This window comes from Hippocampus guttulatus, chromosome 3, assembly GCF_054856545.1.
Source record: "Hippocampus guttulatus isolate MCC_2025c chromosome 3, RoL_Hgut_1.0, whole genome shotgun sequence".
NCBI lineage: Eukaryota > Metazoa > Chordata > Actinopteri > Syngnathiformes > Syngnathidae > Hippocampus > Hippocampus guttulatus.
The window spans coordinates 7579606-7604512 of NC_141263.1; the positions used below are offsets into that span (position 1 = coordinate 7579606).

General features: G+C 39.2%; 1 protein-coding gene across 4 annotated transcripts in view; it reads left to right on the forward strand.

Moving 5' to 3' along the window:
* Nucleotides 1-587: 587 nt before the first annotated feature.
* map2k5 (mitogen-activated protein kinase kinase 5) overlaps nucleotides 588-24907 on the forward strand; it is a 54550-nt gene continuing 30230 nt past the window's right edge. For all 4 annotated transcript variants that reach the window (XR_015100397.1, XM_086106428.1, XM_086106430.1 and 1 more), the window contains exons 1-14: nucleotides 588-1009; nucleotides 1108-1156; nucleotides 1436-1503; nucleotides 7013-7082; nucleotides 8492-8532; nucleotides 11052-11119; nucleotides 11213-11261; nucleotides 12023-12087; nucleotides 18396-18435; nucleotides 19492-19560; nucleotides 20377-20458; nucleotides 22120-22181; nucleotides 24402-24450; nucleotides 24559-24632. Coding sequence is in view for 3 of the 4 variants with exons in the window: in XM_086106428.1 (XP_085962554.1) it covers nucleotides 878-1009; nucleotides 1108-1156; nucleotides 1436-1503; nucleotides 7013-7082; nucleotides 8492-8532; nucleotides 11052-11119; nucleotides 11213-11261; nucleotides 12023-12087; nucleotides 18396-18435; nucleotides 19492-19560; nucleotides 20377-20458; nucleotides 22120-22181; nucleotides 24402-24450; nucleotides 24559-24632 (918 nt within the window). In the remaining variant the exon portion in view is untranslated. The remainder of the gene's footprint in view (nucleotides 1010-1107; nucleotides 1157-1435; nucleotides 1504-7012; nucleotides 7083-8491; nucleotides 8533-11051; nucleotides 11120-11212; nucleotides 11262-12022; nucleotides 12088-18395; nucleotides 18436-19491; nucleotides 19561-20376; nucleotides 20459-22119; nucleotides 22182-24401; nucleotides 24451-24558; nucleotides 24633-24907) is intronic.

Sequence of the window (24907 nt, forward strand, 5' to 3'; positions counted from 1 at the left end):
AGTTAAGGTAAGGTTATGATTAGGAAACACAAAGTTACTGGACTGACATTGCCTTAACAACTGGAATTGGGAGCCAGTGAACATGTGGGTGTAACCAAAACATGGCAGCCTACACATCATGCTGAAAAAAAAAAAATACCCCTAATCATGGCCAACCTACTGTAATCACGGTAAATATATTGATGTAGCAAAATTTTTGAAACTTTTGGAAGATTGATTGAAGACATTTGAATGCCAATTAAGTTCTTGTTTTTACCTGAATGGATTCTATTCCCTTTTTAAGACGTCTCAAAGACCATTTTATTACTCTAACATGCATGTTTTGGAAATGTGGAAGGAAGCCAACGTATCCAGAGAGCACGGAGAGAAAACGCACATTCCACACAGGAATGCAAAACACAAAACCTGTTAACTGTGAGGAGTCATAATGAGTCATCTGAATGAAATAGAACAATGATTTTTCTGATCCGACGCAGAGTAATGTTCCACATTGACGATGGAGAAGCACATTTCATCTGCTTCAGGTTTCTATCTTTTAATTTGAAACAATTGGAACGGATGTCGACTATGTGCTGCTATTCGTAAACTTATGATTTCCTTTCACAAACATTCATGGCTAAATAACCAAACAAAACACGACAAAACTTTACCAGTACACTTTTCATCGTTCGCTTTGCTTGTAATACAATTATGACGTGATTCCGACTTTCACACAGCGACTGTTACTGTCCTTTATGTCTGCGCATGACTTAATGCAAGTATGTGGACTGAACAGGATGATAGCGTGTGTTAGCATATCACGACAGGAAATTAGCTCGTTAGCTTGGACAGGTGAGCTGAGTGTTGTTATGAAGCTTCTTTTCTCGGCGTCCTATTCATGATCTACTTTAGTCCTAGTGGCATCTTCATTATGGACGCCGGGAGAATTGTAATCCGAATAAAAACTCCGTTAGGAGACATGGATTCTTCCGTCGACTGTCCATCACTGCTAAACTTCAGTGACTTGCTGGTAAGTAATGCTACTCTGTTGCCAAAACTCTCTCTCTGTTTTCCCCCATCAATGTCAGTGATTTGATTTGTCATAGTTGTCGTAATTTCTATAAATAGGGCGCCATCAGGGATGTTATGCCTGAAGCCACCGTCACTGCCTTTGAATGCAAGTATTTTTGAAATTTTACCAGTGTTGTTTGTGAGTACAGAAGTTTTAATATTCAGACCACAGAGCTTTCTCTTGTTTGACAAATTCTGCTTTTGTTATGTGGGATCACTTTTCTTGAATTGGGTGCTTTATGTGGTTAACAACATATACTAATTTAGTTGATTAGACATCTGTTCAGCTGTCTATTTTGCATTGCATTCAGCCTGTTGGATGTGATGCTTACAACTGTTTTTCTTTTTTTCAAAATTTAAAACTACTTCTGTATCTGTCATTTAGATGAAGATGAGGTTGGTGACAGAATCACAGTGAGAAGCGACGAAGAGCTCAAAGCCATGTTGTCATATGTAAGTACAAGAATTTAAAAAATGTCCATTTGTTTCTTATTGTGGCACAAAAAAAACGAGTTATCGGCTGGATTCAGATTTGTTTTTAATTATGCAAAAACATGAGTACTTCTACAATAGTTTAATGTGGATTCTTATATCTGGGTACTAAAAATAGAACTGCATTCTCACAGATTGTTTGCACAGATTACAAGAAGTAAAACATGCGGTCGTGTCGCATAACTAGGTTACACTGCACTATGCGCCGGTACTGATGTCTCATAAGTGAATCAAAATGTGCATTGTTGCTGTTTTGAAAACCATACGAAAGATGATTTAGTTCAACAGAATCACAAGCATATCGGACACAGTTGTGCAGCACTGGGAATTATGTCGTTTTAGTGTTACAGATGTAGCTCTCACATCCGGTAACTTGCTTGAAAAAAGATAAGTTTGTGACATGGTTGGTCGCTGCCACTTGACATTGTACACCAATTACCATGTAATGGAATGTGTCTACACATGCAATTGTGAGAGTGTGAGCATATTGGGCCTTGATACTTGTTTCTTTGTTTCAATATATCTTGGGCTGAGACATATACTTTATCGGTTTGTGTCTTGCTTAGATCGATTTTTTGGCGAGGGTGTGGGTATTTCAAAAAGCAACTTCTTTCTGCTTAAAAGTGCGTCCTCGCTAAGTATTTTCAAAGCTCTGTGCAAGCTGGTGCAACGGGGCATGTTTTAAAAAAGAGCATTTTGTGCCATTTTGGGGCTATACTATAGCTGTGAAAGTGGGCATTTTGAGACCACCTCCACCCTGATCGTATGTTTCAGTGTTTTCCTTGAAAAGTTTTGGTTCAAAATTGTCACCACTAAAGAGTGAAATTAACTTTTGTCATCTGACCTGGATTGTTGCAGCCAAACCGGGCCCTCTAAATAAATCAGCATTATTTGCCTGCAAATTTATACACACACACACACACACACAAAGCCTAGGAACACATCAGCTCCAATTCTGTATAGTGGCCTAGACGTGTGTAATGAATACACAATCTATATTATTCGACTTGAATGTCAGTGCCAGACATTTCTTTGGTAATACTGTATATAATGTCTTCCCCACTACTGTATGCTCTGATCCAACAACACAGGCACTCTATTTAGTGTTCATGACACGGACAGGAAGTGTAATGATGTGTGATGGATCTCTCGACAAGGGCGACATACTGACAGATAAATAGCTGTCGATTTTTGATTATTTATTAGTGAGTACTTAAAGATTTGCCTCATTAAGAAACATGCCCCCAGGCTGCTCCAAATCTGTGTTCATCTGTAGATGTCTTTTACCCCCCATCAGCTCACAATTCTGCAGGACCCACAGGCCAAATTTCTGGCTTTCTGGTCCATGTCTATCCAGCAACGTCCTCCGGGAACTTTTTCAACATACTGTGGTGTAGTTGCAGGCTGATTAAGTAAAATAAGTCAAATATAGTGCATATTTTGCATGCTAAAATCTTGTCAGAATGTGCATCTAACAATGGAATGACATTGCCACCAGTTTCAAACCTTGATTTAAAACCCAAATTTATTCCTTGTCTTTCAACTAAGGATGAGACCTTGCTTTAGTGTTTTATGCATTTATTTAGTTTTATCTGCAGTATAATGCGTGATGGCGACCACTTCAACTGAACAGGTGCACGGGTGTTTATTGACAATACAGTGGTACAGTGAAACTCCTCTACAACGAAATCCTGTTTGCAGCAAGAATTTTTTCACAACAGGGGTTTTTTCACTGTAGCAAATTTGATCTCAGATGTAAGCACACACACACCCACACACACAAACGTATGTGTACACGCACACACAAACGAATGTTTATGTATGTGTACTCTATTTTTATTCCAATAGTGCATAAGTATGAGCACACACTTATTTGACACTTCATATTGTCAGTGTAGAAAGAAAAAAAGGGAAAGAAATTGCGAAATTTACGATCAGCATTCACTTTCACTTACATCAATTTCTTGGATAATGTGTTTTATTTTGCTTGCTCCGTCTTTCATTTTGATCACTTTTACCCTCTCTTCCGGCATCAGAGCTCTTCTTGTCTTAGCTGTTTTACATCCAAAGGTCCGTTTTGTAGCCATTTTAGCAATGCAACGTCCATCCTCGTCTGAATCTAACAATAACAAACACTTCCTGGCATGCAATGAACTTTTAAGCCAGCCACGGGACGCTTCTTGTCCTCGATGGCCATAGTTAGCTCTTGAAGGCTAAAAACCTTACGCTAACTGGAGCACTTCTCTCTCATTAGCGCTCCAGTTAGCGTAAGGTTTTTAGCCTTCGAGAGCTAACTATGGCCATCGAGGACTACGAAGCGTCCCGTGGCTGTTTTTAGCATTATAACAAGTAAAGCATTCGAGGAAACGTTCGTTTATTTGAATGTCCATTGAGCCATAAGCAATTTACTCTGAGCAGCTCATCGGATGCTAAGGATCTAGCTTCAGTATCTACACACGTAGACAGTGAGGTCCCTTTTGGCCAATCGGAGGCCAGGATGATGCTTGGTAAGCCAATGGCAGAGCAGCTATGAGTATGTTGAGTCTAGGAAACTCGCAGCTGTGACCGAAATAAACATCATTCACTATGTAAACCAATGTGGTGGTTGCTGTTGCCTTTTTTCGAACGGAGCAGTAGAGGTCGCTGTTGGATAAGACTTCATTGTAGTGAATGTCTTCACAGGCTGGAGCAGAGAAAATGATTTCGTATAATGCAACAGGGGGGGTTTCATCGTATGTGGGGCAGGAGAATGGGAATTGTGTTAATGCATGAAGATTTTTTCACATAAGGGGATATTTTCGCCCATGTAGGCTTCGTTCTAGAGGAGTTTCACTGTACCTCTACTTACGAACGTCTCCATACGAAATTATCAGGTTACGAAACACCTCAACAGAAAAATATTGCCTCTTGTTATGAAATAAATTTCAAGATACGAAAGGTAAAAATAGTGTGGGCTGCTACTCGCAGCTCGAGTTTCCTGAATGCAACATACTTATAGCTGCTCTGCCATTGGCTATTACCTGGGATCTTCCTGGCATCCCATTGGCTAAGAGGGGCCTCTATCGTACGTGTCTACTGTATGTGTGTAGATAGATAGATCTGTGTTATGCAGCGTCCTCGTCATTCGCCCCTCGGGCTATGAGGTGTTGCAATAGTTTTGCGTAAATGTGAATCACCCAGAAAAAGAGTTCACCAGTCGGACGATCGCTTACGATGCTGATGTTTGCCTTGGACATTTTTGAAGGTTTGTTAAAAGCAAACGTCCTTGGATCAGTTCTTTACAAAACGCTAGGCGAAAACCACTTCCGAGAGAGAACATGAACTAAAGAGGGCAAAACATGATGAGTACGCAGTTAAAAGTTAAATAACCATCATGTTCTTTTTTTTTAGTTTTTTACATTCTGCACAACTCTCATTTATTGTGCAATAATCTAATTGTAACATGTATTTGTTACATATTTGGATGCATTTTTATGCTTCAGAAAACATTTGTCTGAATTTTGGGGGGTCTTGGAACGGATTAAGGCATTTACATGGAAAACGCGTCTCTACTTTCAAAATTTTCTAATGAAGAAATTTCTTCCAGAACCAACCAAATAATGTACGGTAATTTCGTAAGTAGAGGTACCACTCTACTGCTGACTAAAGTTACTAGATTAGAATATCAAATTCCAACTGGACAATGCTATACTCACTGTGAACAGTCTCCCTCTCAGCATCACTTTGTCCACAACATTCAAGTCATTTGCAGAATAAATATTTAGCAAATAAATACAGCAGCTTTGTAATGGTTTTCTTTATCCTTTTGGGACAACCCTGTTTGTGAAAAGCTGCTGACCACCTGGAAAGTCCAATGTGGGCGACATGAATTCCCATCATATCTAATTCAAACGTCATGTTTTTTTCTGCAATAATTTGCCTTTGAATTTTGGGAGATTTGCCATGGCGTTGTCGTTTGCTGTGTGTTTAGGGATTTGATCTTATTCTGGGCAAACAACTGCCTCAACAGAAAGTTCAATAATTCATTTGCTTGTATGCATAACAAAAGTCTTTTATCTTTGTTGGCACTTCATCTTTTTTTCTTTACTTTTCCTTTAAAAAATTGCCTTCCCCTCATCACTGAATAAAATTAATGCTCAAATTCAGTAGTTAATTAACATCAGTCTGCAGAGGACATTTATTGTGAAAACTATCCCCATCAGTGAAAACACTGATTGCTACATGCTCCTGTGAGACCCACTAGTCTTGCAGGCATCCCTAATCATTATTGGACACCTTGAAAGACAGATGCCCCTGTTCAAAGTTAAAGACTGGCCTCTGTCACGTGCTAAAAAAACATGTGACCTCATCTGTTCTTCAATCAGCTCCCCCTGGAGGTAATGGCTCTAATTCCACCATTCTTGCTCCCATCGCCCCTCAGCCCGCTAATGATGATGAGACCCTCTCCCTCCGCTTGTCCCTTTAGGCTGAGCGATTGTATTTGGGATTGGACACAGTTTAGTTATTGGCCAACAATGGAGAATGTCTTTTAATAACATACTTTCCACAGATTTGGCGGTAATTGCCGCCTTAATCAATAAACTAGCTGAGCGGAAAATTAAAGGTACGTGAAGACCGCCCTCGCAACACGTACAACATGTTTTTGGTATTAGGCCTATTGTTCAGACGTGGACGACTGAGAATGCTGGAGGGCAGCAGCAGAGAGCTAGAAGTGAGGAGGGATGTGACAGTGATAAATAGGCCTTTTAATAACAGCTGTGCCACTTGGGCAGCCATTCTGATCCGTTTCTATCCGAGCCGGGCCCATCGTCCTCCATCCCTCTGTCCCTCCCCCGCGATGAGGGAATGCATTTACATATCTGTTTAATGACTTGAGGGTTCATGCCGGAGTGTAAATGAAAAGATACAATTAACACATGTACATAAAACCTACACCAATTTGTGCTTTTTTTTTTTTTTTTTGCAACTGTTAACTGCAAGCAAGGTCACAGTGTTAATTGTGGTTGATTTGAAGCCTTCTCCAGAAAGGAGACGCACACATACAGACAGACTCACAAAAACCTACACCCTCACTTTAACAGATGGTTTGGTTAACTGAAACATCAATTATTGCATTGGCTTGGCAAGTGTCTGAGAGGCTCCCGAGTGTGTCTACACGTGTTAGTCCTGTAGGATATGAGTGTTTGGTGAGCTGTTGACCTGGAGGAGAAAAGGGTAATACTACACTCGTTCACAACAAGCCCACCAGGCATTAATTCTCATCGGCAACAGATTTCAACACAGCATGCACACATTTTGGAAAGTCATTGGACATCAGTTGAGCATTTTTACACATTTTGAATGCACAAAAGCGAATATTACTTTACCCACATTGTGTTGTTATGATGGGGTTTTATGCCATTGTCGCAAACTTCTAGATAGTGTTTGTGAACTATGAAGCTTGTAACAGTCACTTTCTTTTCAACTTTAGTACTGCGCTACAGTGAATGAAGAACGCTTGAATGGACAGCTTCCAGAACCTCTTCAGATATTTCCACGAGGTATGGAGTGCTTGCAATTAATCATGAATGCAAATTTGCTTTTCTTCCCTGTAGGACTTCTAAAGCTGTAGCTCTGACTGCCTGTTGGACTGTACTTAAAAATTAGGCAAATCTCTTGAACAGTGATCAAAACTAAGGAAATAATGAAAGTGGCTGGAATTATCAATGGCGCCACTGGACAGTAGTGAAATTCAGGTGCCTATTTTAGAAAAACTCAAGAACTGTGATTTCTTTTCATCTTGGGAGCTACCCTCTACATCTACTCACGAGAGGTATACATTCACTGCATAGACTATGTTAGGAACTTAGTTTTCATAATATAAAGGGATAGTGTGCAAAAAAAATAGTTTTTATTGTTCATTATTGTTTATTATATGTTAAAAAATGTTTTGTCAAATCAATATCAGTTTTTATTTTTATTTTTTTACACAATCAAAGGTAAAGTAAATCTAATTATATTGCATAGAGCGTGCCTTACCGATAGACGGTTGTCATGTTCCGCCGCCATCTTTCTGCTACAGGAACTCAAAGGGGACAAATTTAGCTGACTGACTTTTCAACACCACGACTACAGCAGTGTGACAAATGCCGAAGTCGTTCGGGATGACATTTTGCTTGTTAATCTGCTGAAGAAATCGGTGGTGGTAGGCTTGCGAAGTGCGGTCTGTCTGAGGCACCATACAAAAAGCAAGCGCTTCAAGCATTCTATTAGTTCGCCGATAGATGGCACTAAATTCTACACACTCTACCTTATAGCCTTGAAATGCCCTCCCCAGATGTTTAAACATATTGAAACGTTTTAAAGCATCCTTTTAAACAGATTGTAAATGTACTTGAAACACACTGCTACAGCCTATACGATGCTGCGTGCAGGTACAAAGACTCCTCCATTGAGCTGGGGAATGCATCATTCTCATGAAAAGATGGATGCAATAAACTGCATATTTTCTCGATTGAGTAAATATTTCTCATATATAAATTAGATCTGTTTAACAGATAATACTGCAAAGTAGCTGGTCCGCGATTGGTGACAAGGTTCAGTGCCTCCCCATATTATCCATCATGTTTGCAGTATGAATGCCTTTTCAGATGATCTACGTGTCGTTTGCTCACACATCTAAGCAAGCCCCAAGGGCTTAGTGACAAAGAATTGTATTCTGTCTCTTAGCGCTCTGATATACATATTTTTCTCACTCGCTTCTTGTTCATTTCAAGGCCTGTAACTGTTTTCCTTCCTACAAGCCAACAGCAGTCTCAAGAGGCCAGCAGCTCTATCACTTTCTTTTCATGAGCTAATTTCAAAGTAACCCTCATTTCATTTCTATTTTTTTTTTTATTATAAAACTGAACTGATGCATTTGTAAATGGCCCAGTGATGTGTTCTTCAATCTAGTCAATTACTGTTTCAGCCGGCAAGACTCCGGGGATCCGGAACATACATGGCCTGAAGGTACCTATCTCAATAATTGTTTCAGCTGCCTTACGCAGAATGAGAAGGAGGTCTTGAAGTGAATGCATTGGTAACGCTGTGTTCCACTTATTGAAATGTCAATTGCAGTCAAGGCACTCCTCCTGTCTCACTCATGTATATTTATTTATTTATTTATTTTATGTATGGTGTCGGCCCTGATATGGTTGTCATCGGACTTTGCTGCAGAAGACATTCACTACCTCCTCAGAAAATTTCATGTTGCTTTTCACTGTGAATGCAACTGGTTGGTTGATAGCACATCCTCAAACCGATAGAATGGACTTCTTCATTTGAATAGCCACCCCATCCTCACATACATGGGCTACAACAGGCTCTCTTTATTTGTTGTATTCTCTGTGACACTTTGACTCCCAACTACTGAACTACGGAGATCAAGGGTCGGTTACGCCAAGATGGTGTTTTCCCCAAAACCTTTGGTAAACTTTCACCTCCTTTCTCTCATGTTAATATAAAAGTAATTGACTGAGTGGAGTCGTGTGTGCAGTTTAAATTAGGTCTTCCTGGGCACTAATTAAAGAGAAAATTCCTTCGCTTTAGTGGACCAAAAACACCTGCCTTTTGACCTCAATTAAAAGTGTCGTTTTCAGTATTCCCCCAGTAGTCACTTGTCTATTCTTTCATGTCTTTGGAGTAAACATGCATATGCCTGAAAAGATGTGAACAACAATGTCCCTAGTGAAGCATAACATTTTGATTGTCCCGGTGTTATTGTTCTGCTGTCCTTTGTCTTAGTTATTAATGTGTTAAGAAGATTTTTACTGTATGTACGTGAATGCACAATTATTCAAACATTGACTGAGCTTTGGGTGAAAGGAAATTTGCTTCTTGAAAATAATGTAAGCAGTGATAAAAGACTGGAACAATTAGTGTTACAGATCCATCCCTCAATTATCTATTCTCCTTGTCCTCATTGGGTTGGTTGAAGTCGAGAATTTAATAAAAATTACTGTTATCTAGGGGTTTTCCTGGCTCAAATTGAAGAAGAGCTGGTACCATCCTGACCATGCGGACTCACTTGCTTTTACAGGAAACATGCTTTAAGTTAGTTACCCTCATAGGTGAATGATGGACTCATTGCTTGTGTGGTGGGGCCACAGATTATTTTGAAGCAGCATTCAAGCGCTCTGTCCATGTCCACCTGTACTGCAATAGCACGCTGCAGTGTCCTCTGTTTAATCCATCCATCCATCCGTGGAATGTGGGGGGAAACCGGAATACCTGGAGAACATTTTAAATTTATTTAGCCACTGCTTGTCAAAGCCACTGGCTTGTGTGTTTTGAAGATGTAAATGGTAAATGTGCTGTCACTTATATAGGGCTTTTCTACCCCGGGTACTCAAAGTACTCTCCACTGTTACCTCATTCACCTATTGATGACGCAGCATCAGGAGCAACTGGGTGTTGAACTTCTTGCTCAAGGATACTTCAACATGGGCGCGGATCAAACCACCAACCTCTGGGTTGGAAAACGGCCACTCTACCACTGAGCCATGACGCCCCAATCAGTGTTGCAGAAACTATATCCATATATCTTTTATTCGTTTCAGACCACCAAACCCATTTATTGACACCGCCGCCATGGTCCATCAATGAAAAGCGTGTCCGTGTGTGTGGGACTATTGACCGCAGACGGTGTGTGCGTGTGCCCTGCGTACCGGCCAGATGGTGGGCGTGATCAAATTAGGATAGGTTGCTGCAGCATTGCGGATATTTTTTTTACAGATTACATGCGCAAAAGGAAGAGATTTTGTGAATTTTAAACGTCTGACAGTACCACACGCTAACAATTTCGTCCAGTCTCGTTTCGTCAATGAAAACTCACATACTTCACGACATATTTTAATCATCAAAAAGCCACGTTTAGCTCGTCATTGTCTCATTATCGTCATGAAAAAAAGAAGCGTTAATGAAATAATTTCATCATCATTGACGAAAATAACACTGTCCCCAAGAAGACCATATGGAAAGAGAAATAATAAATAATGTTTCAATCACGCAGGCATTGGCTTTGTGGTGCGGCTTTTATTTTAATAAAGATTGCATGCGTGGATGCAAAAAAAAAGGCAATATTAAATGACCTGTTTGTGAAATCCGCTAAGGAAAATCAGGACGCCGATAGCACTGACGAGTCTACGAGTGTGATCTGTTTCTTCTTCGGTAGTTGCTTCAGGTCTTTCCTGTGCACTGCTGTTGATGCCGCGCCTCCTAAAAGCTGCAGCTGCAGTTAAAATACAAAGCTGCTGCAGAGGCACATAAATCCCTCAATCAGCACAGCGGGAGTTTTACGCTGTGTGGAGTGATATCAATCGGTTGACACGCAATTTTGAACGCAGGAAAAACTCTATCTGTTCTCTGACTACCGTATTTTCTGCACTATAAGGCGCTCCGGAGTATAAGGCGCACCCTCAATGACATTTTATCTTGTGTGTATGAACGCATGCCGCTCCAATTCCTTCTGTTGCTTTGTCAATTCTTAGGTGAATACAAGACCTAACCCAGTCAATGACTGTACACATGGCGTGACAGACGCTATGGCAAACAACAGGTAACCCTCAGGGAAAAAAGTTCATTTGAGAGACCGATTAAAGCTAAAAGATGGAGTATTTGTGTCAATACAACTGTCCTTTATGTGATTCAGCTTAAAGAAATCATCTGCTGAGTTAAAGAGGATCTTGACAACTGGGCAGGTTCGTTTGTTTTGATTTAAGTTAATTCATTCTCTTTGCTTTTTGTGTCCCACACAGAGACCAAATGAGCTACTTGTAAGGTTTTTGCCTTATCTTCCCCTTATTTGACACAGTGCAACCTCGGCTCAGAAACAACCCAGGTCACAAATTGCTTTACAAACAAAATCTTCAAACAAACATTGCTTCACTAACAGGATCCGTAACACTTTTTCTCACAGCATAAACATCGTTCATGTCATTTGTGTCACGTTTCACGTGACTTTGTTTTTTGCTGAAAATTAACCTGCTCAGCCCAACCAACCACATACATCCTTTGAAGTTTGCTGTTGATCGACAGCTAAAAGTAGCCAATGACAATAATCTGAAGGAAGGAGGGACAGACACACAAACGCTAACTTCCATTTGCTGGTTTAGAGTGAGCAAGACATGGCAGTGTGCCATACAGTATACACAGTCCACATACAGTATATTTAGTTTTACAATGATACATGACCATATTTATCATTTGTACCTATAGGTTGAATAGTGAAATTTGTTTCGAAAAATGCAATGGAGCGGAGCACACCTTGCCAGTCCATTCAAGTGAATGGGAGTGAGCTTTCAATATATCCATACTTTCCTCTTTATTATCAGCTTGTCCTCTTTTCTATGTGATCCTTGACTGACACTGAATGTGGATTAAAAAAAGTGATTTTTGCCTCTTGTTTTGCATCAGTCCCTACTCTATTACTATGGCATAGCTTGTTCTTATTACTTTTCAGATAAATGCCCAGGATATCCAATACCAAGAACAGCTTGGACAAGGAAATGGAGGCACGGTCTACAAGTAAGTGTTACCTGGCTAACACAATGAGGTACAGATCCTACAGAGTTAAACCACAATGCTAGGTACAGTATTGACTCTGAAGATAACATGCTGGAGGTTGTTTACACCTCGTGTCCGTCTGTCCATACTGAAGAAGCTGACTTTTTGGAACCCCACCACCCCTGTTTTTTTGGGAGGGGGGGGGGCATCTATCAAGCAAAACGATGTCATTTATTATGTTGTGGAGTTACAAACTTACAACTTACAAATATGCAGTCGACTGAGGCTATGTGGTTGACAGTTGATTGACTTAATTGGCCCATATTTACTAACCATTATCTGTCATACAGTAGAGCAGCTCTGTCCTCACTGGCAAGACGGATCTATTTTTTTTTTTTGCAGCAAAAGATATGACAGGAACGCTGCTTCTTTCCTTCTTTTCCCCTCCTTCCTTGTTTAGTCTTTCCATCAATTCACCTACATTGAGCTGTTTTATTGAGATTGAAGTATTGATTACTGCTCCTACTAACCTTGACTCAGCCAAGTGTTCTCTCACATCCACAGCAAACCCAGTAAATTTCCAATCGAGCAAGTCCAGAGTGCTGTCTATTTATTTTCTCTTGTCTCAGTCCAAACAAGTTTGACTCTTTTATCGCTTTGAGATTGTTTCATTAAAGTCCAACCTCTCATAGTTGTAGGACAAACAGAATGTTGATGTTTAGTGATACAAATGGTTACAGTACACTTGCGAAGGCCAATATTGCAAATCCAACAACTTCTCAGTCAATTTAGCTCTGCAGAAAATCCATATTATTTGGTGCCGAAAATGTTATGGTTGGGAGGAGAAGAGGGGGAGGAATACAAATCTAACTTGTTTTGCTGTTGTGCATTGTTTTGTTGAAACGTACTTAATTAATAAAAGTAAAGCATATTTTTTAATACTGTAAAAGCACATTTCATTCCCAAAAAACAAAAAGTCAAGATTTAAATAACAGGGAAATGAATACATGGTAAAATGGGAATAATTTGAAAATGTTTTTAAAATGGTCCCAATATAGTTCAATTGAAGAACTTGAAAGTATAGGATAGAATTCTAATTAAATCTAGACTTTAAAAAAACTATTACTATTCTCTATCTATGCCCTTCAACTAGTTCATGTCTAGTTTTTGGTGTGCTTATCAAGTGTAAAGGCATCACTAAAGGCTCCCCACCTTTTAAACCTTTAACCCATTTATGACCCAGAGCCATTTCGACTCAATTGGATGTTACCAACACCTCAACTCTCTAAAGCCACACAACCTGACCTGGCCATCCATCAGTGCCTGGCTTTTTTCTTTTTTTTTTATTATTAGACACTCTCTCAGGGGTCCATCTCATCCACCAATTTAACTCATTCCATGGCTTATGAGTGTGATTACAAGGACGTACAGGTTGTCGATTCCACTCTTGAATACAGAAGTGCAATTAAAACCAGCACATTAGCATGGCTGTGACAGTGGCGACATCTACTGAGGCACTTTTCTTCAAGCCTCTACATTTTCTCTCTTGGTTTAATCTTGTCACCATATTGATTACATTTTATGGTCAAGACTCCAAATTGTTTGGTTAGTTTCTTGTTCACCTAAGTGATTTAATTTTAGCCTAGATACTTTTGTTGAAGATGTACCTCAAGGGCATCTCTTTGACTTCACATTAGTGTATGAGAACAAACACATTCTAGAGCAGTGGTGGGCAAACTACGGCCCGCGGGCCGAATCCGGCGCGTTGGTCTTTTTAATCCGGCCCGCCGAAGGTTGGTCCACAATTAAGGTTTGATGTGAACGATTGCATTCATTTCAATTGGACTTGTAATGACAGGCATTTCACCGCCAGGTGGCGCATTGACTTGAAGTTGCAGAACACGGGGGGGCGGGGCAATCTTTTCGACCACCTAGTACCTCTGTATTGCTCTACTTCTACTGGTCTGATCACAACCCATCTGCAGTGATGCACAGGCTAAAATAGGTCATCAACAACACTTTTGTCATTTAAAAAAAGTATATTAATACAGTACTTTCATGCTTTTGTTCTGTTGATGTTTGATATGGACTGTCAACAAATGCTGTTTTTTTTTTTTTAATGTACCATAGCTCGTGCTGACCTGGCCCTTCTGTCAAATTTTAAAAGTCAATGCGGCCCCCGAGCCAAAAAGTTTGCCCACCCCTGTTCTAGAGAGACAAGCTACTTTTGAAATAGTTCATTCATCTTCTAATCTGCTTATCCTCACGAGGGTCGCGGGCGTAATGGAGCCTATCCCAGCTGTCTTCGGGCAGTAGGTAGGTTACACCCTGAACTCTTTGCCACCTAAGCACAGGGCACACATAGATAAACAACCATCACAGCGCTCACAAGAACACCGAGAGACCATTTAGAGTGTTCCATTAACCTGCGTTGCATGTGTTTGGAATGTGGGAGGAAACCGGAGTACCAGAGTAAATCCACATAGGCACGTCGGAGAACATGCAAACCCCACACAGGAAGCTCGGAGCCGGAATTGAACCCTGCACCTCTGCACTGTGAGGCGGACGTGCTAACCACTTTCACACCATGGCGCCCGTTCTGAAATGTCTGATCATATAAATTAACAAAATACATTGTCTCAAAAGTCTACACACATATTCTAACTTGTTGTGTATTGCTAGGGCTTTTCACAAAGTTTTCTGAAGGATGCATATTGTACTCACATCCCTGTTTGTGTTTAGGATTTGGCCTCTGTGTCATAAATGAAGCCATAATAGCTGTCAGCTAGAGAGAATGGTGAGCGGTCAACCACGTGGCAGTTTAAAAGTACTGCATTAGCCCTGATCCAGAAGGCCAGTCTTTCTAACATATCGCCCCAACTTGAGACACATTGCGAGAGGGCCTATGAATACTGCATGATGGAGCTTTTATTACAGAGGAGCTAGAGTGTAAATAAGATCCAGGCAATGAGGCACATTTACTGGGGGCAGATCAGGGAGGAGTGATGGGGGGGGTTGCTTCGTAACCTTGTCCCCATCTCTTCCGCTGTCACAGGCCTGTCATTGTAACTCATACAACAATGTTGCCCTGAGGTGGTCAAGGACAGTCTTCTTTAACCAAGCCATACCACATATTTATCTTTATAACATCCTTGCATAGCACTCTCAAAAATCCAATGTGTCTCTTTTGCCATTCTTATGATTAGGATTCTGTCTTTCAGAGTTCATTTGCAGTTAACTTATTATTGAGATGGCTTTGAGTCTCAATTCATTGAGATGTAGTACATTCTGAAGTGCTGCCCGAGTGATATGAAACAGTGCTCCCAATCTACAAATATAACCGCCCCGACATTGGACAACATTTCACTGTAGCAGCCCCAACAATGTGCTTCTAAAAGTATAATAAAACTGAATGTTTTTTTTGTTAATAAAATGGCACCAACCACTGAATGTTCCGACAACTTGCACATAGTGACATCCAATACCGGGGCTGTCTCAAATATTCTTCCTTTATGGTTAATTTAATAAAGCATCAGTTTTGAGATTGACTCTGTCAAGCATTAATTAATCACCTACTGTATAATATAACACAGGTCAACAATTTTTCACTTTTTTTTTTAATCAAAGAGGCAAGTAAACTTTTCTAGATTTTTTTTTTTGTGCTGGGTGCATATCTGCCCTAATTTTTGGCTGGCACATCAGGTTTTCCTAATCATAATAATAATATAATAACAATAATAATATGTACTACTGGTAATATATTTCCTAATATTTACCAATTAAAGTTTAGGTTCAGCAAAAGATTGTTTTTTTTTCTTTATGAGAGATCATAGTTATCAATTACAACCCATAGTAAAATCGGTATTGCACAATTTTTTTTATAATACATCAAAAACAATTAAAAACATTAAAAATGAAAATATTTCAAAAACCTGATATGCTAAGAAAATAGTAAATATATATATATATTTTTTGGATCAACAAAAATATGTTTGGGGGCACATTTAAGCAATCTCTCATTAAAGTTGTTGTTGACCCATAAAATGAGAGCTGATGTGTATAATATTTTGGTTCCTTCAATTGCTTTTGTCACAAATCTAATCTCGGTATGAAGCATTACAGTTTTACACCGCTGCAAACAGCAACCTCAAAAATAAGTATTATTAATTGTATACCCTTCTGATGGGGTGAACTGTAAATCAGAACTGAACATGATTGTTTTAAATGCTGAATATTTTACACAGCTCTTGTCGTGATATCATTGCAGTATATTGTGCAAGCGGCCATAATGGGTTTGGTCTGTTCAGAGACCAATCATTAATCCAAACACATACAAGCAAAATTGTAGCAAAATTTCAACACAGAGGTTCAGCCACATGCTTGGTAACTCAGGCTAGAATAATGGGAGGACTCCAGGTAGTTTGTTTGATAGCTTCCACAACCTGCTCATTCAGCATTAACTTTTCTACCCCTGCGATGTAGCCTCAATTAACATCCTCGTTTTAATTACGAGGCAGCAGTCATGCTTAGCTGATATTGATTGTTGTTTAGAACAACACCGAGACATCAACAGGAAAACAAGGACATCAGCCTTTTGTGAAAATTACTCTTTCCTGGAGAACATGATCTTAATGGTCAAAACACTCTTGGGACTAAAATAAATTACACTGTGTATTCATGAAATATAGTTTTATAGCGCATTGCATACACAATGCAACCTAATATGCTCAATTCGGATCCAAATCATTGCTGTTTTTAGATACATGTTCATTTTTGACGTGGTGAGGTCATTCAGTATTGTGACTGGTAAACTATGCATGCAGTATACTGTAAGTGTAACTAATCCTCTAGGGCGGCATTCAGGACTTCAGCCATTAAATCATAATAGGGCTGTGCTTCTTTGCTTCTCTTGCCACGATAAAAGCAGGACTGTCTGCGATTGCTGCAGTGTAGCCAACTCGACCAACCTTCTGTCTTATGAAGTTTCTATGCATCATAACGTCACTGTTGGCTTCCTGATTATAAGTGTCCTTTACAAGAAGAGCACAAAACTTATGCTTTCTAACACCGTACCTAAGTGGTTTAAATCCCATTTAGAAAACAGGAAGTATTTTGTATCAATAGGTAACTTTAAGTCTAAGCAGTCAGCAATCACATGTGGAGTTCCACAAGGCTCCATTCTCGCGCCACTGCTATTTAACATTTATATGCTCCCATTGGCTCAGATAATAGAGATTAATAAAATAGGTTACAACAACTATGCAGATGACACCCAATTATACATCACAGTCTCATCACAAGACTATGGCCCTCTACGTTCCCTGACTAAATGCATTGAGCAGTTAAACGAATAGATGTGCCCAAATTTTCTGCAGCTGAACAAGAGCAAAACAGAGGTTATTGGTTTTGGATCCAAAGAAAGAAGATTGGAAGTCTGTAAACGGCGTCACTCATTACATCTTAAAACACAGAGTAGGTGAAAAACATAGTCATGGACTCAGATCTCACTTTTGAGGAGCACTTCAAGATGGTTACAAAGCCTGCCTACGATCATCTGAAGAATATGTTACGGGTAAAAAAGTTGATGTCTCAGCAGGACCTGACAAAACCTGTCCATGCATTTGTCAGAGGTAGCCTTGATTATTGGAACAGTATCGTTACTGGTCTGAAAAAAAAAAATTGATCAGACACCTGCAATTAATTAAAATGCTGCTGCTCAAGTCCTAACCAAAACCAGGAAAATGCATCACATCACCTCCGTTCTTGAGATCATTACACTGGTTTCCCATCTGTCAGAGGACAGATTTTAAAATCCACCTTTTAGTATGTAAAACTCTAAATGCTCTAGGGCCAAAATATATCAGAGACCTCCTCATTGAATATAAACCACCTAGAACTCTTGAGATCATTTGAGACTGTTCTCCTCTCTGTCCCTCGAGTCAGAACTAAACACGGATAAGCAACATTCAGCTTCTATGACCCGCATATCTGGAACAACTCCCAGAAAACTGTAGATCAGCCGAGACACTGAGTTTCTTGAAATCAAGGTTAAAAACCCATTTGTTCACTGTTTTAATTAGATGATCTTCAATGATTGTTGAACCAATGAATCAGTGCTGAAGCAGAAATCAATGTTTTTGCAATATTTTTGTCGTTTCTTTTTCCCCTTGCTGAAATGCCTTTATTTTTTTACCTGATGTCTTTTTGTGAAGTACTTTGAGTCACTTTACTGTTGATTTGTGCTATACAAATAATTTTGCCATGCTTTGCCTTGCCTTACTGTATGTGACATGCCGTTTTTATTATTTATTTATTTATTGTCCTTTTAGAGCGTATCATCTACTCGGCAAGCGTGTCTTAGCTGTCAAGGTGAGACTGAATAACATTCAGACAACTACTAAATATATATACAGTATATATATATATATATATATATATATATGTGTGTGTGTGTGTGTTTTTCTCATATTTGAAACAATTTTTCGATTAGTTACAGTATGTCAAGTACCTTAACATTGAAGAGTTCATTTTCGTAAATAAAAATACGAAATGAACAGTGTCAGTTTACCTTAATTTCAATGATGACCACAGATAAGACAAAAAGGTCAACAAATTGAATCATAACTGGACCCATGACGAAAAAAATATATATATTGATTTGTAGTCTTCATGGTAACGGACTCCTTACCTCGCAATATTATACATGGGGTGGGATGACCAGATGCTCACCTGTATGCGAAACCGTTGTCTCCTTAAAACAGGCCAACTTGAAGAAGACAAAATAGGATCTGTAAAGTTTGCTATCAACAGGGGTTCACAGAAGAATGTTTTTGTGGTTCTCAAAGGAGCACCAAAGGTTGTCGCTTGGTGCTCATTTTCTTCCTGATCCATCGATCACACTGGCGGTTGCAATTGAAGGATTTATTACTTTTACTATTAATTACTCCCTCATTGATCGAAATGGCTTCAAGCAATATCTTAAATTGTTCTGAAGATGTGTTCACATTGTACAATTTAGTACCTTACTCAATTAAATTGATGCTTCATCAAAGGCATAAAAATAAAAGTAAGAGACAAACCTTGTATTTTCTTGTCAACGTTCGGAAATTAATGGGAGGGGAACGCACTCTTGCATCTGAACACACATTTTAAGAGTATTTCACGGGTGTCAGAGTGGATTTCTGAATGCACGCCTATAATCCATATCGAAGGCGCCAACTTACCTCTGTCACCCAATGTCTATCGTGTAAGATGTTCTACCTCATACATTCTTGGTTATGTCTGATGCGCACAGAACTTAGAACAAAAACTAATATGATACTTTACTAAATAAGATGCCTGGAAACAGCTTTAAAAATGTGGCAAGAAAAAGCATAAATTGACTCCTGTAATTGCAGTATCTTCAATTTTGTATTGTTCTAACAGGTAATTCCTCTCGACATCACTGTGGAGCTCCAGAAGCAGATAATGTCAGAGTTAGAAATTCTCTACAAGGTCAGTTTCTGTGAACTTCATTATATTGAATAATTTGATGTCAAAACCAGATTAACCGTGCAGATTTTATTTTGTTTTGTTTTGTTTTGTTTTTTTGGAAGGGAGGGTTTGTTTTCATGTTTTTGTTCTGTTTGAGTTTTGGATACCTTAATGTACTTGAAATGTTACATCAACCTTCCATGGGACTACAATGTAGTGTGTATTATCTGGCAGATTTTACATGAATATGCACTGTCCCCATTTTAAACGTGATTGCAGTGTACTTGATGGGTTTTTCTTTCATTAACAGAGGAATACCAACAACTTTATCCATGTGTGTATATAGAGAGTGTGTTCTTAAATATACTGTATGAAGACAAACATTTCTATTTGTGAAATTGATTCAGTGTGGCCAAGATATAATTTTGTGCTAGACTGCAAATCTCACGAGTTTCTTGGGACTCCAGAGGTTAAAAAAAAAAACAACAACAACTCAAATACTTGCACTACAATCAGTGGCATTGAAACAACTACTCTCGTTATACCATGCAATAGAGTCAAAGAAACTCTCCCACCTAGATCTCTCTTAGAAAGAACTTATTTTCTCTGCGAGTCATGCACAAATTATTTAACAGTGTGAAGGTTTTCTTGTCCAGTGTTTTCATTCCTTTCACGAGGCATTGGACTATTCTGCTTTTTATCAGCAAAAACGGCCTTTGCAAAAAATGTGCCTCGAAAAACAGAAAACAAAATTATTTTTGTAACATGACTTACGTTAGAAATTTGGAATACTGTTTATTTATTCTGCAATTGTTAATTATTTTATCCTCATTGCAGTGTGACTCACCCTACATCATCACCTTCTTCAGTGCTTTTTTTGTGGAGAACAGAATATCCATATGTACAGAATTCATGGATGGTGAGTTTGCCCTTCATGTCTCTCCCATGTATCCATTTACACATCTGCTGATCAAAAGAATGTCATGGTGTTGTGAGCTGCTTAGCATGCCGGTGTGCTAAAAGCTACAAGGGTGTAATAAATCCAAACTTGAGTGGAATTCGAGGGGCTTTTATGTGTGTGTGTGTGTGTGTGTGTGTGTGCGCGTGTGTGCGCGTGTGTGCGCGCGCGCACCCAAGTGTCAATCAGTGTGAGATGTCTGTAGTTGTGTATCTGTGTGTGTTCACTGTGTTAATGCATTGAATCCCCTGTTTCACACTTTTGCCAAACTGTCAACAAAGTATGTCCAATAGTTTGGCACTTATTTTAAACCTTGACAGTTTATGTATTTTTCGCTTTTCAAAATGTGGATTCTATGAGTTTTTGGTTTCTATCTAAAAAAAAAAAAAAATAGTCATCATATTTTTCAGATTTAAAAAAATGGATTTTTAACATTTTTTTTGGAATACAAAATTGTGAGTGCATATTTATGTGCATACTTAATGAAAAGATTTTGGGGTGAATTTGTGACCCATTCAGACATTGAAATAATTCCCATCCATTTTTGGGGGGGGTTTTTTGTTTTTCTTTTTCTTTTTAATGAAACTGTAAATGACCTTTTGTTGCATTGTAAAGTATGTCATATTAGTTAAATGAGGTGTTCATTGCCAACCAAGGGTGGTCAAAAGCCAGTTCTGTCACGTTCGAGACGAACCGAATATTTTTAGGATCCCACAAATGCAGGCTCAGACAAACTGCGATAACAAATTATTTACAGAAAAATGCACCGACAAAGTACAAACAGAAATCGCTGGTCACAAGGAGCCAGGAAAAACAAGGCATAAACAAAAGCGCATACTATGCTTTTTTTTTTTCTCAAAACTTGTAATCAGTCCCCAGATATCTTGATAACGTGTGCAGCATGCGTTTGTCAAAATACCCCAGAGATTAAGAATTCACAGATATATTTTAGCATACTTTTTGCCTCTGTGCAATCAGTTCGCTTTAGGGGCTGATCAGTCTCCATCTCGCTCCTCATACTGCTGTGCCAGCACGGCTTTGGTATGGCAACCAGTGGCTTCCAACTCGCAGGCGTTTTCACACACCATTGCAATGTCACTTGTGAAGGCACCTTTTGATCACCAAGACACCGAAACACACTTGTCAATTGATGTAGCCGTGTAGCACATGCCATAGACAAACACAAATACGATCCACCCAATACATCATAAACCTAGTCGAACATAATTTTAGAACGTTTTCAGACACTCATGCCGATAGGACTCTTAACTGCATCTCGCCCGCCACATCAGAATGGTTCTCTGTCGAGTCATCGGTGGAGATACATTGCTTTGGGTGGCGGTGGTTATGATGTTAATTAGCCCCACTGTTGTGGGGGACGCAAGTGCAAAAGGTCTCCCGCACAGACAGAATTTTCATAAACCGGCAGATTACAGAGTATGTCCTTGGTTGTTTAATTTCACACTTGATGGCTGGGCAAGCAGTCTTAGCCCAGAGACCCAAGTATTTGCATAGAAACAATAAAAAGTCAATTTTCCATAATATGTCCCCTTTAAGATATCACTGAAATATAATGGAGTAATTGTTTTGGGATAAATGAAAGAGCTCTTTTTCCAATACAGGTGGTTCACTTGACGTGTATAAAAGGATCCCGGAGCATGTCCTGGGAAGGATTGCTGTGGCAGTAAGTTTGAATATATCTAGCTGTATTTGGAAGTTTACATACGCTTAGGACTGGGCGATAAGTATTTCAGATACATATATATAATGATTTTATTTTTTAAACTATTGAAAATAATGACTCGAGAAAAAAAGGCAGAATTTATGTAATTTCATTTAACCTTAAATAAGAGGACAATCCAAAGATGAAAAAGTGAAACGAAAAGATCAATAAAAAGATTAAATGAACTCCTCTTTAAGCATAATGTGCTTCGTGGGGCTGGGCAATATGGCTGAACAATTTCTACAATATAAGTACAGTATTTCCTATCAGTCAAGATTGATAAGTATTTCTTTGCAAAATAAGAAAAAACAATGAGCTGTTTTTGTTTACATTGAAATCTAGTGTAATGTGCTAACTAAGGTTGTAAGTGGTAATTTGCATTAGATGCTACCACAAAGCAGCATCATTGATAGTTACACGGGCACGTCAAAGACGGGGAACTCCTTTACTTATACAACGTATGTATCCATCCTTAGATATTGAATCGGGTTGGTGTGCAAGAGTTGTACTGCATTGACAGCTCATTTATTTGAACAAAGTTACACCACTGTCTCGTTCCGCATGAGTATGCTGCTCTGTTGGTTTGGATGTTTCTGGATTGCTTTGGCAGCCTCTTCCCCGTTTTGGCATAACTGCTTCATCTGCATGTGTGTAGGCAGCTGCGCGCTGCCTACAGCATGCACAATGTCGTAGTCGGGGTCTTTACGATTTTCCATTTCTATTGCGATACATATTGATATTGAATCGTCGGCCAGACCTACATACACTCATCGTGGGCATGAATGTCATTATTTTGGGGTGTTTTATCATATAATTAAACCATTCCTTTTACAAAGCGGCAGGATTATGTAACAATTGTTCAAAGGCGTGGTGGGTTCACTCAATTTCATGTTTTCTATTGGAGTTGGTACATACGACCATATTATACGCGACACAATGCTGGAGATGTAGGCCATACCACTCCTCAAAATGCTTGCAATTTAAAGGGACAGTGCATCCCTCCCGATGAAAAAATACATCAAACGACATAAGTCGACCTTGGCACTGAATGTTTTGTTTGTAATGGACTTCTTAAGTCGCTCTTGGCATTTAATGAGTTAAGACCTATTGAAGAGGAAGGAGTGATTGAGTCAACATTTTTAACCAACCCCACAAAATAAATGGTGATTTCATCTATAAAATAGGTTTACCAAAAGCTGTATTTTCCAATTAAAGTATAAGAAAGGAAACCCAAGTGTCAAAAGATTAATTAGTCTCTATTTACTGTCCTGACAACAGTTATTTGCCTGAATGACCGCCTTTTTTTTTAATCCCCCGTTTTAGAGTACCGTGTCCTTTTTATAGTAATGGCCCTGATGTTATGTGAATGTCCCCTTAGAACAATCATTACCATTCTCCTGTCGCTGTTCCTCTATTCTATCTCCCATTTCAAACCTTGTCATCAATGACAGCTGTTATTTCTGTGTTAATTCGGTAATTTACAACTTTGCCATCTTAAAGCCATCACAACTTTTAATTATCACGTGAGAGGCACTCAAGAGGATCTGAGTAAAGATCTACACATCATTCTCACCACTTTTTCGGCTGCTTGACCTCAGACAATTCCTTTTGCTTTTTGGATGGTCAAACAGCTTCAGAGAAAGCTCCTGCTGCCGGTCGTTGCGTTACTTTTTACAAGTGGTGTACTTTTTCCACTTTGTGCTGTTGAAATGTTGTACTAACTGCACTTTTTAATGTCGTTCAGGAGAGACTCTCTTCAGCTCAATTAACTCTCAGTGTCTGCACTTAGTGACTAATTCAAGGTTTACAGAGCCAAAAGTTTGACTAATGAAAGAGTGGCAATCATAAGGTACACACAAATGGAAACTTTATTTTTTATGACACCTTGTCTTGAACCAACAACCATTACTTGTTTTTGTCCGCTGTCAGACTAACCAATCCTCTCATCATCATTGGCAGTTAATGAGACATTCACAGTCAACAAAAGGGACTCGCTTTTGTTGAGTTAGGTTCAAGACAATTGCAGTTATGAGCCTGTTCTCACAATCATTCCATAGGATACCTGACAAAAATTAATAGACCATCCCAATTTATTAGTCTTATTATCTGAAAGGTTGAATGACATTGAAAAGTAAATATTATGTATTTATTTATTTATTTATTTTTCTTTCCGGTGGACAGGTTGTGAAAGGCCTAACATACCTGTGGAGCTTAAAAATACTTCACCGAGGTAAGTGAAATTGGGTTTGGGCTTTGTGTTGCAAAAGGGAGCCGAGTTGATAAAGATCAGTGCCGGATTGCTGATGTAGCAGTTGTATCACGCAGTTTCTCTCCGCAGATGTCAAGCCCTCCAATATGCTGGTGAACACCCGAGGACAAGTCAAGCTATGCGACTTTGGTGTCAGCACTCAGGTACACTCATTCGTTTGTTGAATGCGAGAGAGGTTGGTAGTTGGGAGTGAGGGAAGAGTTACTTTTCTACGATTGTGCAGTCCTTTGTGCCTGTGGTCAAGCTGTCAATCACTGCATTCATTTTCGGCCCAGTGCTTTCCCAAGGGTCTGTCTCGTCCATTCACATTGCTCCATCCCATTGTTCTGCACCCTTCCAAAAAAAAAAAAAATCTCGTTATAATTATGACCACATTCGCAACTGCAAAGCCTCATTGGTATGCATTCAGGAGAGGTGG